Below are 15,976 nucleotides of genomic sequence, written 5' to 3' on the forward strand. Positions count from 1 at the left end.
GTTGTGTTTGGTCATAGTGTTTATAACAGCAACAGAAAGAAAACTTAAACATAACATATTATCTTGTTTTAACCTTGGAGAAATCTTCTTAGGAAGGCAAATGAGTGTAAACTATATATTGAAGTAAATGTTTTTCTATATAAATATTTATAGGTATTAAGTTAAATATTGCTTACTATTGGTATTTTATTTAATCAAGTTCACTTGATGACATGTAACTGTATATCAAGTTTGTTTACTTGATAAGAATAGTAATTTATTCTACTTAAATAGGGCTGAAGGAAATATCATTACAGCATATTAGGGGGCTCATAGAATCTATGCAAAGCAGAGAACCAGACTTGTGAATAAGAAGGAAGCAGAGCTTTAGCATCACAGAGAAGAGGTCATACAAATGTCTGTTAAGAACACAAGGGAATATCAAAGATTCCATTACTTGCTCTGTGCTAAAAATGGACTGAGTCCATAGAGGGCATATCTGATGGTCTTGGGAACAGTGACTTTATCCAGGGACAGTGGGACTTTTCCTATAGCCTAAAAGGACTACACCCAGATAAAAGAATTTAGATGTATGAATTAATTTGACTTAGAAGAGGAAATAAATACTGAGGTGTCAAAATTTATTAATACCCTAGAACATAAAATTCCTTCATTCCTAAGAAGGGAAGTGAACAAGGCTAATAGCTTCTAACTGAGCCCCATTGCATATATCAGGAATGTTGCCTGAATTTTACCACCAGACACATCAAATAAATACATAATTAAAAATACTATGATTCCCATTTTACCAATCAGATGATGGAAAGTTAAAGAAAATGTCAGTTGCCTAAGTTCGCATACTTAAGTGCCTACCAAAACTTGGTTTCAAAGCTAGATCTGCTTGCTTCAGTTTTCTTATGAATGCTCTGAATCTTCATATATAGAGTCTACGGCAGTTTTCCCAACAGCCTTTTTTCCTAGAGTAATGAAAGCACAAGAGTACATCAATGGCACTTGCTGCTTACCTTACCTAGAGAAAAATCCCCCAGAAGTTCTCTGAAGTCACTCTCCTTAATTAAAACATGACTAACGCAATTCTGTTTTTCAAACCCACATCTTTATATTTCTTCTCTTATGACATCTTTTATAAGATTTATTTTTATTATTTTTAATTGTGTATAGGTGTGTGTGTGTGTGTGTGTGTGTGTGTGTGTGCATGTTAGTATGTGCCCATGAGTGTAAGCATACAGACAATTGTAATTTGCGGGCTGGGAACCTAATGCAGACCGTTTGGAAGAGTGGCAATTGTTTTTAACTATTGCCCCATCTCTCTGGCCCTCTGTCTTTTTTGGTTTGTTTTGGATATTTCGTTTGTTTTGTTTTGTTTTGTTTCGTTTTGCCATGCTTCTTGCCAATTCTGTTTACTTTTCATTTGTTTTTGCATATTGTGTTTTCTTTCTACATTTCTTCTTTAAAAATTATTTTGTAGATAGACAATGTTAGAAGACATACCTTATGATTTATATAGTGAGAATCTGTATAAAGCTATATAAGTGTCTCTATGGACATGTATAAATTTCAAAAGGTTAATATACACCCAAACATGTTTTGGGAGTAAGCATCAGGTGGTCAGTGTGTGAATGGATGCTTGGCTGGCTGGCTGACTGGATGGCTAGATGGATAGATGGATGAGAGAGTGAAAAGGAAAAGATGTGTAGGGCTGAAGAAGAAGAGTCTTCCAAAAAAAAACAATTATGCATTTCCTTACTAGGAAAAAAAAGTTCTTCATCTCTTATATTTCTGATTCCCAAATTTCAGGAACTGGTAGATGACTTGCAAAGTTCATTTACTCATTTCATTTATGAGAAGCTCTTTACTAAGTCTATTTTATTATTTTAATTAACACAATAACCCTGGAAATTGGGAAGTTATAGCGTATGTGAATTCAGAGTGTCTAAAATTAATAAGTCTACTACTGAAGTATAAATGCTTTTCACATAGTTTTTAACCATGTAATAATCAATGGGTGTAGAAAGGAAGCTGTACTATTTATAGGTGGATGATGAACACTGAGAAATTGATTTAGAGACTGTCTTTCATGTGATGAATGCCGAAATGTCAGAGCTGACTGACTCCCTTGGATCAACATTTCAACCAGGTATTCTTTGAGGAAATGACCTAAGGGGGTATTGTCAGTGCTCCCTTTGGGAGCCCATAGTCTCTGTATATAGAAAGTCTCACAGATTATGTTCAACAGCCATTATTGACATGTTGGTTCCTTTGGAGGCTTTATAGCATGACCTATATATGCTATCTGCTCTTTTGTCCACATTCTTCTTCAGCCTTATCTTTAGCTTCATCTTTCCCTTTTCACTCTCTTATTCATTTCCATTGAATCCCCCCTGCCACATTGCTGTGACATTGACCAAATGATACTTGCTACTGAATACAATCTGCTGAGATTTTTTTTTTTTTTTTTTTTTTTTTTTTTTGGTTTTTCGAGACAGGGTTTCTCTGCATAGTCCTGGCTGTCCTGGAACTCACTCTGTAGACCAGGCTGGCCTCGAACTCAGAAATCTGCCTGCCTCTGCCTCCTGAGTGCTGAGATTAAAGGCGTGTGCCCCCACGCCTGGCCTAATCTGCTGAGATCTTAAAGTTTTAACATTACTATAATAGTTCTTCAGGCACCATTAGGCAAGATTTCCTTTCTCTGTATCAGACATTCCCAGGATTGTGATATATCTGTGTTTGTCCCTCACTTGGTGGTTTTCCTCTCAAGCCTAAATCTCACTCCTCATAGTCTAGCATTCCTGTGATTCTTGGGTCATCAATGTGTTAACATGTCTCACATGGAAAAATAACCTAGACTTGATTTTCTTACCTGGTTCCTGAAGACTGACACCTAGAGGATATCTCCTCAAGATTCCCATGGCAGCCTCTCATTCTTGATAGGGTAGAGTACATTCTTAAATCTCTATCATGGTCATTTTAACATGTATGCCCTATACCTTATATGTATAACACCTATGCAGAGGAACTCTACTTTCTACCTTACTTGTTTTCAAAATGATTTCATCCACTGGAGACTGTGATTGCACCACTCCCCCTGGAGAACAGAACATCTTACTACCCATGCTTCTGCTTCTTCTAACTTTTATCCTTGCTGGTCCCATCTCTTAGCTCCTGGCTGGACCTTGGCTGCAGCCTCATCCTCATTCCTTCCCATTCTTATCCCCCTCCCTACACCCTTGATCTTAGAAACCTAGTGTTTCTTTACATTATTATTATCGATTTTTCATATTGCTTTTTGGTTCAGCTCCATAGACTTGGTAACCTGGAATTTAGAAAACTTGCTGACTTCTTGGACTTTAGGTCATTTGAATCTGTTTATATCCCTCAGACTTTCTGATAGGATACTAAGTTTAGTTCATTTTGTGAACACGTCCTCGTTTTGGGATTTCTAAACTGGGATGGAGATTATGAGTTCAAGGATATGATAAACCAGATGTAACTTGTAAATGGTTGTTTCCCTATATTTCTTTGTCTACTATTTACTGCACTCTGTCAACTTTGATCATGCCTATCCTGTAATAATCCTGCTCAGTGAGTACAAAGGGACAGTTTACAGCCATTCTCTGATGGTAGGCACTGTGATGAGATCTTGACCTTCTCTACAACAGCCCTTTTCCTCATGATAAATCAGGCAGATCTCTTAAGTGTACTGGCTAGAAGACACCACAGTGATTCCTTATATGGGTTAGGGTTCAATAACAATGAATCTCTTTGCTTAACAGTTACTATGGCGATGGGCTGGGAAGGGAAAGCAATGCACATTGTTATATGGGTCAGTGTCACTGTACAAGAGCAGAAAGGTACTTTTACAGGGTGACAAATGTCTTTATCATTTCTATGAAAAGCACTATGTTAAACTTAGGAAAAAAATTAACTCTTGAAACAGCTTAGAACCCCCTCTACTCCATAGTCTCTCCAATTTAGTACCCTGGGAACCCTTAAGCACACTGTGGCCCTAGCAAGCCTTCTTCCTTCTCAGACACTAATCAGACTATAGTATTGGCTTCATTCTATAACACTGTCAAGTACTGGGGAAAATGACATATTATCTACTCATATCTAAACATGGGTGTTCCTAATGACCAAGAAATTATGAACTAGTTACAAATGCAACCGTATAAAAATAAGTACAATGGATATCTAATTATAAGTTCCAGGAATGCTTTGAGGGAAAGAACATAGTTGCTATGAGAAATAACAAGATTCTAATTTAGGTAGAAAGGGAAGGTAACATTTGAACTGAGAGAAAGTGAAAAATAAAAGTTCAGTCCCTAGTTCTTAAAAAAGAAATGGGGTGTGGTGACACATGCCTATCTATAAATTCTCAGCAGTAGGAAAGCAAGATGGAGAAGCAGGAGGAGGGCTGCTAGCCTGCTTTACATAGCAAGGTTTTGGCCAGTGTACACACAGAGAGAGACCCTGTCTCAAATATAAAACCAAACAAATCAAAAGTCTAGAGCAGTGAGGCAAGCATTGCTAGTGTGTAGAAGAAAAAACAATACACAGAAGACTTTGGAAGCACAGAGATGAGCTATGAACGCAATGTGTCTGAAGAAGTAAAATGCTCCAGTTTGGATTTCATTCCAGCATAATTGGAAATTGTGAAAGACATTTAATCCAGGAAGTGACAAGATCCAATTAAATTTTAAAAAGAGAAGGGAATGGGGAGGGGGTGGGGAAAAAAAGAAGCAGGGTTGGGTGGGGACTTTCTCAGTATATTAGTAAAAGCATAGAAATACAGACAACTAAACAGATTGGAGCTATCTTTTAGAGATAGATAAATTTACAGCTTTTGGAGAATTTAAAGACCTCCGTGAGATGTAAAAAGTTTTAGTAAAAGATTTCAAGCTAAAAAAATAGTGTGGTGACTGATTTCAATCCTGATCTCACACACATCCAACCCATCCACATAGCCAAAGCTCTTCACCTTCAAAGCTGTTCCAAGTCCCAGAACTTCTTGTATTCTTCACAGCTTCAGCCCATGTCCAACCCATCACTGTGTCTTGTCTAGGCAACTGCAGTAGCTACCTAACCTGTCCTTGCTTCCACTTCCCCCATAGGAAGCTCTTACTAACATCCACTCTCTAAACATATCCTCTTTTCTACTCTGACTCAATTCTGTCTGTCCCCACCTCACCATATCCTATCCATTCATACTGGCTTTTCTGCTTTGTCTGAGGCTCCTCAAAGATTGTCCCTGTTCTGTGACCTTTGTATTTGTTATTTCTATCTTTTTGTTAATGTTGTTGTTGTTTAATAGTGGTACAGAGACTTCTTTTCATGTCCATTAGGTTTCTATTAGAAGGCTACCTCTGTGACCATTTTTCTGCATTATTACACTAACAAATCTATTTCACTGTTGCACTCATTACACTTATCATTGACTTATATTCTGCTGATTTCATTTGTTTATCATTCTTTCCTATTCCAAGTTCCGTTCTATGAAAACTCAGTATTGATCTTGTTTAAAATTATGTTTCCAGAACATCTAGGAATATTCGGTATTGGAAGATATAAGGCAGTATTTATTCTTGCCATTTTAATTTATTTTTTAAAGTAGTAAAACAGGTCATTTTTAATGAAGAAAAGAAAGAGAAACTAAGGTCAACTTTTTTTTTCTTGCCTTATGTAGTTGGGCACATGAAAATGAGAGCTTCCCACTGTAATGGAAGAATTTTCCAAACCCAATGTTTGGGGGATGACAGGAGATCAATTTTAATTAGGTTGAATTTGAGATCACTTTTAGACATGCAAGAGGAGGAATCAAGCTGGCAGATGGATAGGAAGACCAAGTAATTTATTATCACAACTTAAAGTGAATGAGAGAATTAAACATAAAGTTTTATACTTTAAAATAATCTTTAAGCGTACAATTTTTTATTACATTGGTGATTTTACAAAATAATTATTTTCAAAATCTTGCATATTTTTGTGTCTTTTGATGTTAACCAATTACAAAGGTTTATATTTCCATTTTGTTGTATATATTTTGTTGATTATAATTTCTATTTTTAAGATAGAAAATGGAAAGATATTCAGATTCAGTTATAAACTATGAATACCTCAAACTATCTAAGAATAAATTTCTGCCTCACAGCTTTTCTGATCTAAAATGAACATTGTTATCAACCAAAGTTTTTATTTACAATGCCCTAACAAAATAAATCTGTCTTTAGTGACTGCATATGGAAGTAGCTGGATCATTTACAATTAAGGAAGTATTCTACTTTCTGTAGAGTGAATTTACAAAATTTTTCATGAACTGGATAAAATAATTGAATTACTCTGCAATTGAGTTAAATAAAGCTATTTGAGATATCTGACTAACAACTGATATAAAACTCTAGCTTCATTTAGTTCTACTTATTTGCAAATGACAAAGTGCCAGCTACTACTTCATACAAGAGAAAGCTTGGAATTAGAAACAGTCAAAATTACTTTAGAGCAGCCATGCTCTCTAAAATATACCCCATACTATATAACTCCTGAAGTGAATTTTTATACAACTACATTAAAATAATTCCAATAATTGCCCTTTTATGCTTTGCTATTTTTACATGTACAAATAATAGTTTGGGGGCATATCTTATAAAAAAAAAACTGCTACTATTATGGAAGACACAGATGTTTCCTCAGATTTGTAACTTCTCTCCTGCAGTAGATCAGAAGTACTTAATTAGACATTATGCAGGTAATATTCATGATTATATTTTATAAGTAATAGAAATATAATCATTAATTTTGCTAAAACATACATGCTTATATTTTAGTTCATTACTGGTAAAAGGATAATATACATCTTAACATGTACTTAAATAAAGAAATCATAATTTTAGATGTATACACAACTGTACAAAAAGCATTCTACTACCAAGATACTGGACTGTGGTTCCTATATGTCTCACCAACTGGTGACCATGATGTCTGAAGAATGAGCCATGGTTGACTGGTACAAACTATCAGTGGGGATGGAACCTGTAAATACTTTTCTCTACCATAATTTAGGGTTAAAGAAGTTAACTGCTCTCCTATGTTTGAACATAATTCTTTTCATCAGAGAGGACTTTCTGAACAAAATCAAAGTATTAGGTACATTGAAACCAGAAAGGAACAGAAAGTGAAAATTGTTAACATCAGTTTGTATCCTTACCATTTTGGGATAGGCTTGTACTGTCATCTACCCTTATCATTCATGTTCTAAAGTCACTAGCATGAACCCAAAATTCACTATTTTAGACAAAGATGGGACAGTGCCATTTTTTTCTGTTGCTTGGAACATGATGAAAGTCTTAGGTATCATTTACTGAGTTCCTGCATGGGTCACATGTCAGTCACTACTCCTCACAGCCAATCTGTAATTTCATTTACATTTAAGGGGTGAGGAAACCTAGGCTCACTGCTGTATGACTGATAAGTAATGGAAGTGAAGTAGAGCATAAATCACGTTTCTTCCTACTATAAAAGGATTGTTTTTCTAACAGGTATGCAGAGTTAACATTCACTAGAGCAGTTGGTTCTTTCAAACTCTCGCTCATCCTGGTGACTTCACCACCTGAACCTTTATCATTGTTCCACTCACAATGAATAACAAAGAAGACCTGATACAAATTTTCATTGTAAGCCTGAACCATTTGAGGCTACAGCCTGCTACTGTACCTAAAGCTGACAGAAATATGCTCCTGCCTCATTTGCTGTTCCAGACCCTGTGACTAACAGGTCTGAAAATACAGTCTACTTCACCTAAGGGTGTCTCAACAATCCTGAGATGGATTGTAGGAAAGGGACCATATGCAGAGACCACATTTTATGCAGAAGCTCAAAGTAGGCAAGAATACAAGAGCTGGGACTCAAACCAACTCTAAACTCCCCATCTGGATCATCTTGCCATTTCTCAGAATCAGAGGAGTTAGAGTTTAGAGTTCAAAGCCTCTTCTGGCATGGTCCCTGAAATTTCTACATTGGTTGGCATTTTTCCAGTACCCAGCCACAGGTAGGTATATTGTTTCTGTCTATGACCATAGAAATAATAAGTCTAAGCTCTTCTCTGGCTCTTAACCAGCAAAAATAATTGGCTTTAATTTTAATTTTTTAATGGCTTGGAATTAATAGAAGCAGCTGCTGCCACAGCGTATGGGTGTCCTTCTCCAGAAGGCAGTGACAAAATTAATAAAAAAAAAAAAAACTTTATGTTATAAAATAAACTAACAAATAAAAAATGCAGTGTATAGGAAAAAAAGGTTAATTCAAGAAAGGAGCAGTATCTTTTTTATTATCAAAAATTCAACTGGCAATATGTAACACTGCCTCTCTCCTCCCACCCAGAGTACACATTAGCTGATAAAATGGTAATCTGATTAGACACGGGGGAGTGAAAATGTATTGCCTGCATCTGATCAGTGCCTCATGCTCTTTCTCTCCCTCTCAGTGATTGGGGGAGATTAGCTATGACAAAGTGCAGAGAGAAGAGATAAGAGTAGATGTGCTGGTGACAGGGACACTATAATTATTTGGAGAAAGATAGTATTGGAGATAGGAGGAGTGAGTTCCATTTGCCTAGGGAGAGTAGATTTATAATATGTATATCTATGCCAGGTGCCTAGCTGTACCACACAGGAGAGAGGACATGGAACAAGCCAACTGGCTCTAGTTAGATGATGGCCTCAACCATTCCAGCCACAAAGAGATGAAAGGCCACTCATAGCCTAGACAAAGCATGAAATATTCTGCTGCCCCCACAGAAGGAAAAAGGATAGAAACTTATTCTACTTTCAAATGTACCAGGGAAGTAGATACCATATTGCTTTGTGACTCTGGATAATTCAACTAGGGGAACCACAAGACTAGAGCCAACATTTCTGTGTGAATGTAAGGTACCACAGGCTTGCTGAGTCAGAAAAAAAATATGTACTTACTATTCAAAAAGTAGCATACAATACATAGCACAATGTTGCATACAGGATGTGCTTAATATGTGGTACTATAAGAGTATCTGAATGGCTTTGTGATGTTGTGTTGAATAGCTCTGTTGGGGCTAACAGCATAATGGTCTCAATCATTCCAGCCAAACACAGATGAATGGCCATGTGTAGCTTACATGAAGCATGAGACTGGTTCTTCTCTACTTCCTGCTCTGTTGATTTGAAGAGAAAATGTCCTGGTTGCCTGCTATCAAGAAAGTCTCTAGAGTTAGAACTTACATGTTCAAGCTGAGACTTTCTGCTTCATTGGCAAAGAAATTAGAAATCCTATATTTCAGGGTCATAAAGAGAGATTGAGTATATAACATTAGAGAGCTTCATATACTTGGATTATCATTTTCCATGTGTCCGAGTAGCCTCTAAAAGGGTGTTTTCAAAATTTAGTCAATAGATTTCAAGAAAATGTGGAGCGGGTGGTAAATGTGAGGGAAACTGTCACCTTCCATTTCATTCATGGAGTATTAAATTATAAATTTACTCACTTAGGGACCATGTATTGAGTTCTCCAGGGTCACCATGGAGAACCATGTGTTACCATCTGTAAATTTTGAGATAAGTAAGAGAAGCAACAGTGTCTACACTTAGTATTTATTATACTTACTACACTGTGAAGTTGCTGACCAAGAGTCAAAAAAAAATATCATGAGACCTGGACTTGACTTCTCTATAATTGAGAAACTATAATATTATAGAAATGTATGGGAAATTCAGTTATAATGAGATGGAACTCATTATAAAGAAAAAAAGGGGAGAATGTCATCTATTTAGGAAACGGTCCTACATTTCACGTGGAAAGGCAACAATGTACAAAATAATTTATTTATAAAGATATTCACTTATTCAGTGCATCAATTTTTTTACCACTTCCTCTATGTAAAATTCTGCAAAGTTCCTGGAATAGCAACAGCGATGACTATATAAACCCTTCTCTCAAGGGAACTCAGTCTAATTGTGAAGAAAACTAGATAACGTGAGATATCTGGCTATAATAGAGAGCACAGAGTATGTTTGTGTGAATCTGATATATATGTATATGCACACACTCCCTTCCTGCACATACTACTAGGTCTTGGTATCTGCTTATATTATCTGAATGGAGACTATGGCTTGTTCTAAGAGCTGATAAACATTTTCTTGGTCCTAAGAGCATACAAACTAGTGACTAGACTCATCCTGGGTCTTGGATAAGATCTTGAATCATATCACTCCCATGTTCTCCTGGAGAACCACAGACAGTCTGCTTCCCTTAAGAAGAGCTTTGGTGGCCAGGTGTGGTGTGCACTCCTTTAATCCCAGCACTTGGGAAGCAGAGGCAGGCGGATTTCTGAGTTCGAGGTTAGCCTGGTCTACGAAATGAGTTCCAGGACAGCCAAGGCTATACAGAGAAACCCTGTCTCGAAAAAACAAAGAAACCAAAAACCAAAAACCAAAAACCAAAAACCAAAAAGAAGAAGAAGAAGAAGAAGAAGAAGAAGAAGAAGAAGAAGAAGAAGAAGAAGAAGAAGAAGAAGAAGAAGAAGAAGAAGAAGAAGAAGAAGAGCTTTGGTTATGTCATCACCTTCATCTTTTGGAGTTGGGAGGAGTAAGCTTACAATATTGTACAGAGCTTAGGAGCTATATTACAAAATGTTTAGAATGGCCTGGCAGGTAGTCAGTGCTGTATACACACACAGGGTGTCATAACATAGTAATTAATATCATTATTATTATATTTTCTTTGAATTATCTCAGATTGTGTTCAGCAAAATGAGAGTGCCTCATCTAACAACATTCTTTCACACTCAGAAACCATATTTTTCCTACACTTTCTGTTAATACATGTTTCTCTACTTTCTCTTCTATGAAATGTTATAAAGCCCCTATTATCCACTGAACTAAATTCAGCCTTCTTGATGCCTGCAACTGGTCTTTGGGTCAAATCTTCTTTGCATTGTTCTAGCATTTGCTTTGCTTTGAAATAAATGTTGGAGGGCTTCATGTACCATCACCAGTGGGAAACATAGAGAACAGGTGACTTGGTTTCCATTACACAGATGTTTACAGTCTCTTTGAAGAAAAATCTATTTACTTTCATTCCTCATTTTTAGAAGACAAACCACACAGTAAAGGGCCCTTGTCAAAGCAGAGTCAATCTGCTGAAGACTGAGTGGTCAGGAGAAGCGAGTTAAAGGACTGGTATTTATTTGCATTTCTCATTTGCACAACTTTAGTCCATAGATTCTTTAGTTAATTTTAAACATTTAGCCCTTTGCTAATAATCATTCAAGTGTCAGGTATATGAATAAGTTATGAACAAGCAAGTGAGAGTCTATCCAAGTGGTACAAAGCTCATAAGACGTGTAAGTATGGTGAAGAGTCTGAAGTAGTTAAGTATGAATAAAACACAGATAGCTTTTGAGAGAAGGAAGAATGAGCACAGAATCCTGAGTCTCAAGGAAAGCAGAGGGAGCCACGTGAGCCGAAGTGAAATGTGAGAACAGAGAGTTGCTTAAAGGGTTTCTATCAGGAAGGGACTGCTGAGATTACTGTCAAAACAGATTTTACTGAAACAGAAGGTAAGCTTAATAGACCAGTGGCCAAAGAATGATGGCAGGATAGAAGAATTCGGTGTATAGACTCTGGAGACAACTGTACCAATGCAGCTCCTGCTACTAACAAAGCTTGGGTCTTTGAGAATTTTTTTCACCGATTTAAGCTTTGATTTTTCTTGTCTCTGTGATGGAATGTTAATAACCCATATCTCATAAGATGCTTGAGAGTGTTAAATGCATATAAAACAGTAAACAATGCCTGAGTAGACAATGATAGCGAAAACATAAGAAGAAAAATAGGACATAACCAGAAGTATATTGAAGTATATTCTAAAGGATGCCTTTCCTTACTTGTCTTACCTCTTCTGTCTTTATTCCTTGAATGACCTAACTGATGAGTCCTTCCCAAGCAGGTTTCTGTGTGTATCTTTGGTGACATCTGGAAAATCTAAGCCCCAAACCAGGTTTCAGATTTCTTGAATGATTACCGATGAATACATGAACTCCACTCTGCCTGCCCTCAGATCAAGCGTTGTCACCCACCCAGGAGAGGAATCAGGACTTCAATAAATAGATGAACTCTGATTGATCATAAACAAGTTCTGTGAGGACAGCAGGCCCTCAGGAACAAGAGTAACACTTGGATAGAAGATTGGAAAGAGAGGGTAGATATATTTAAACTACAGGCCGTGGCTGGATGTACTAGCAAGTCGTGAGAAATAATGCTATAACCTGAGAGACCTTATGGCTATAGGCATTGCCTGCCGAGGAGCACATACTAATCCAGGGCTACAGGAGACTCCTACTTAGATCTCTGAGCCAGGACCTGGAGTGACCATCACAGCATGGAGACTTCAAAGCTCTTTCACTGGCTTTCTTTCCAACTATTAATCCAAGCTTTAGGAACAAGCTTCCTCCCTATCCTCCTGTTCTTACATCTTTAATCACATTCTAATTGTGAAGCACACACATTTTCTCTATACCAGCATCCCTGCTTGTATCTGTTATTCCCTTCCTATTCTTGCCTCTTCACTAGTGCCTTCTCTATAATCCTTTCCACAATTCCCATTATCCTGTAGAACTCAATCTCATAGTTAATAATCTCATTCTTTTAATTTTCTATTTCCTTCAACTTTCTTGTCTTCACTTGGTACGTGATACTTTAATATTTGATAGGAAAAATATCACCTGAAGCCTGACACTCTTGAGGACAGTATTCACTCCTCATTCTCTTATATGCCATACATAGGAGCATCAAGGAATGACTTTATGCCTTGTTTCCCACCCACTTTCCAGTCCATTATTTCTCTACCTCATTGGTAGTAGCTCCAGAATTTTAATATAGGCAGATTCAGGGTAGCAATCTGGTTAGAATGAGTTTATAGAGAATTTTTATTGAAGGCCATATATGAAGATTATTACCTCATGTTCATTCTCTTGGAAGTAGGAAGCAAATGTATGGCTTTGGTGAATCTAAGCACAACACTTGGCATCCTTTGATACCACCACTGAATTCCAATTCCTTTTGGCTTGAGCTGCATATTTTCCATTTTGTACCATTCTTAAGCACCTTCAATCCATCCATCTTACTTCCCATGGCTTGACATTTCAACCACTTGTTTTTTAATATTATCAACTATTCTAATATTTAATATATCCAATAGAGTCATATACAAATATATGGATAAGCATCAGTGCTATATTATCTCTGAACTTCAAAAATCAACCTCACACCTTCTTCCCTCACATTATCCAGGTAATTCATCTTAGCAAATCACAATATCCAAGCAATATTTTATAAGAAAACACGACCATGTTAGAACATCTATCTTGTTTGTTCTCCTAATGCTGTGATAAAGCACTCTGATAAAAACAACTTAAGTGAGTAAAGGTTTAACTTTCAATTCAAAGTCATAGTCCAATATGGCATGGAAGTTAAGACATCAAGAGTTCAAAGTAGCTTTTCACATTACATCTGCACAGGAAGACAAAACAATGAATGCATATATGCTTTCTGTACTCTTAAACACTCCAAAATCCCTGGCCTAGAAATTAATACAACTTACAGTGATTGGGCACTCTTTACCTTGTTTTGTATACTCAAGATAATTCCTTCCAGAGATGTTCAGAGACCCAACTGCCAATGGTATTCTAACTTGTTATGCTAACATTTTAACACTAATCATAACAAGGCTCATGGAACTATCATTCAACAAATTTCCAGGTTGCTCTGCATGGGCCCACCACCATTCTTGATTTTCTTGACTTAACCTTCTACATTCTTCTTCTCTTGTCTACACTCTTTCTTTTTCCCTTGGTTCTTCTACTAAATACCAAGTGGTAGGAAGCAGGTCTTATATTCTTTACCCAAAGTAGACATTCTCCAGAAGTATCCTTTGTATTAAAGATCTTCTAAATCAATCTAGATACAAAAGATATATAGAAGAAAAAAATCTTAGATAGCAATCAATAAAAGAGCATGGTCAACTATAAAAAATGTGAATTGAACTAGCCTATGGTTGCTACCACAAGATAATGGAAGAGGCACTATTTTATCTTATTCTCTTTGAGTAGGAAGAAAAGAAATGAGGCATTCTCTGCAGGGCAACCATGTGAACAGTTTGGCTCCCATAGACAGGATGAGGCAATAGTTATGTAGAGCAGTCAGGGTGATGTTGTAGGACTATGACTGGAACATTGTTTTTGCTGTGTGGCCCCTAGTGTTCCTTCCTGGAGAATGAGCATTGTTTTTTGAGAGAGATTACTTACACAGAACATTTTGAATCAGTATTTCCCAAAATGTTTCCATAGAACCACACTCATAAAACCCTGGCAGCTCTTATTGCCCACACAATATCTGTATAAAATCAAGCCAGTAAACATTCTAGAGTGGAACAGGGAGGATCTATGTAGCACCACTCCTATCAGAGGAATGAATGGTAGTAACAGCTACCAATGAAGAGTCTGTTTTCTTTAGGAGTGTAGTTCCTGATAAGTGGACTGTGTTCCAGTGGACTCCCCTATACCTCTTTGTATATTAGCAATACAAATTGAACTGAGTGGGATATTAATAAGAAGAACATAAAATTAGTAAGGCCTTGGTGATAGAGGTAGACCCAGGAGGAGTTGGAGGGGCATAAATGATCAATATGATCATAATATATATTATATTCTTATATGAAAGCTCCTAATATTTGATAAAGTATTAAATTAAAAATTAGTCTCATATAGTACTCTGTTCAAAATATTATTAATAATTTAAAGTAATGTTGTATATTTTGTTCCCTTCTCTTGAATATTCAAAGTGCATATTAGTTTACTTTAAAAACTGTGAGTTAGTCTTAGACTAGAAAACAAATCATGACTTCCTAAGAAAAATAAACTTGTACTCATTGATGTCTCATGCCCCAAACTTGACTTTTCTTAAAGAAAATTTTACCATCCGTCTTCTGTGACAAAACACCATAGGCAAGGCAACTTATAAAAGAAAGTTTTTCATTTAGGACTCAGGGTTCCATACAGTAAGAGTCCATGACCATCTTGGCAGGGAGTATGGCAGCAGGCAGACAGGTATGTAACTAGAAGAAGAACTGATAGCTTACAACTTGATCTATAAACACAAAGAAAGAGAACTAACTAGTAATGTCATGGGCTTTTGAAACCTCAAATATTAACGCCATGGCATAACTTCTTCAACAACCAATCCTGCACATCCTAATTCTTCCCAAACAATTCTATCAACAGGGGACCAAGCATTCAAGTATATGAGCCTATGGGGGACATTCTTATTCAAATCACTGGACCTTTTGTATTCTGTATTCTTAATTTGCTGCCAATTTTCCTTTTACAATATTACTACATAAAAACCAAGACTTTGCTTGTCATATTTACTGTTGTATTTGGCAACCCTTACACAATGCCTAGGCATATAGTAAATGCACAAAATAGGGATAAACAAATCTACAAAAATTTTTTTGTCTTTGTTAATTTTGGATTTTCCAAATTATTGAGAAGAGAGAACCAGCCTTTGACCAAGTGCTTCCTTTTTCCCATGTGTTTTTGAGCCCATGGAGTTTCATCATTCTCTCATTGCCATAGCACTGTTCTCCTTGTCATTTTTCAGACATTCATTCCCATTTGTTACCTTATAAGTCTTGAGTTACTATCTTTTTTTTGTATCTTCTAGGCAAAGACTACCACCAAAAAACGTTTATTACTATCGCTGCCCAGACCACAGGAAGAACTATGTGATGTCCTTTGCATTCTGTTTTGACCGAGAAGATGATATCTACCAGTTTGCTTACTGCTACCCTTATACATATACTCGCTTCCAGCATTACCTTGACAGCCTACAAAAGAAAAACATGGATTATTTCTTCCGGGAACAGCTTGGACAGAGTGTGGTAAGGCCTGCGT

At 36.6% G+C, this 15,976-nt stretch overlaps 1 protein-coding gene across 3 annotated transcripts in view; it reads left to right on the forward strand.

The window, feature by feature from the left end:
* The window catches only part of Agbl4 (ATP/GTP binding protein like 4), a 1,180,502-nt gene that overhangs the window by 661,245 nt on the left and 503,281 nt on the right, over positions 1 to 15,976 (forward strand). For all 3 annotated transcript variants that reach the window (XM_021199658.2, XM_021199659.1, XM_021199657.1), the window contains exon 5: positions 15,747 to 15,963. In XM_021199658.2, the coding sequence (XP_021055317.1) occupies positions 15,747 to 15,963 (217 nt within the window). The remainder of the gene's footprint in view (positions 1 to 15,746; positions 15,964 to 15,976) is intronic.

The sequence above is a fragment of the Mus pahari genome, chromosome 6, assembly GCF_900095145.1.
Source record: "Mus pahari chromosome 6, PAHARI_EIJ_v1.1, whole genome shotgun sequence".
NCBI classification, from domain to species: domain Eukaryota; kingdom Metazoa; phylum Chordata; class Mammalia; order Rodentia; family Muridae; genus Mus; species Mus pahari.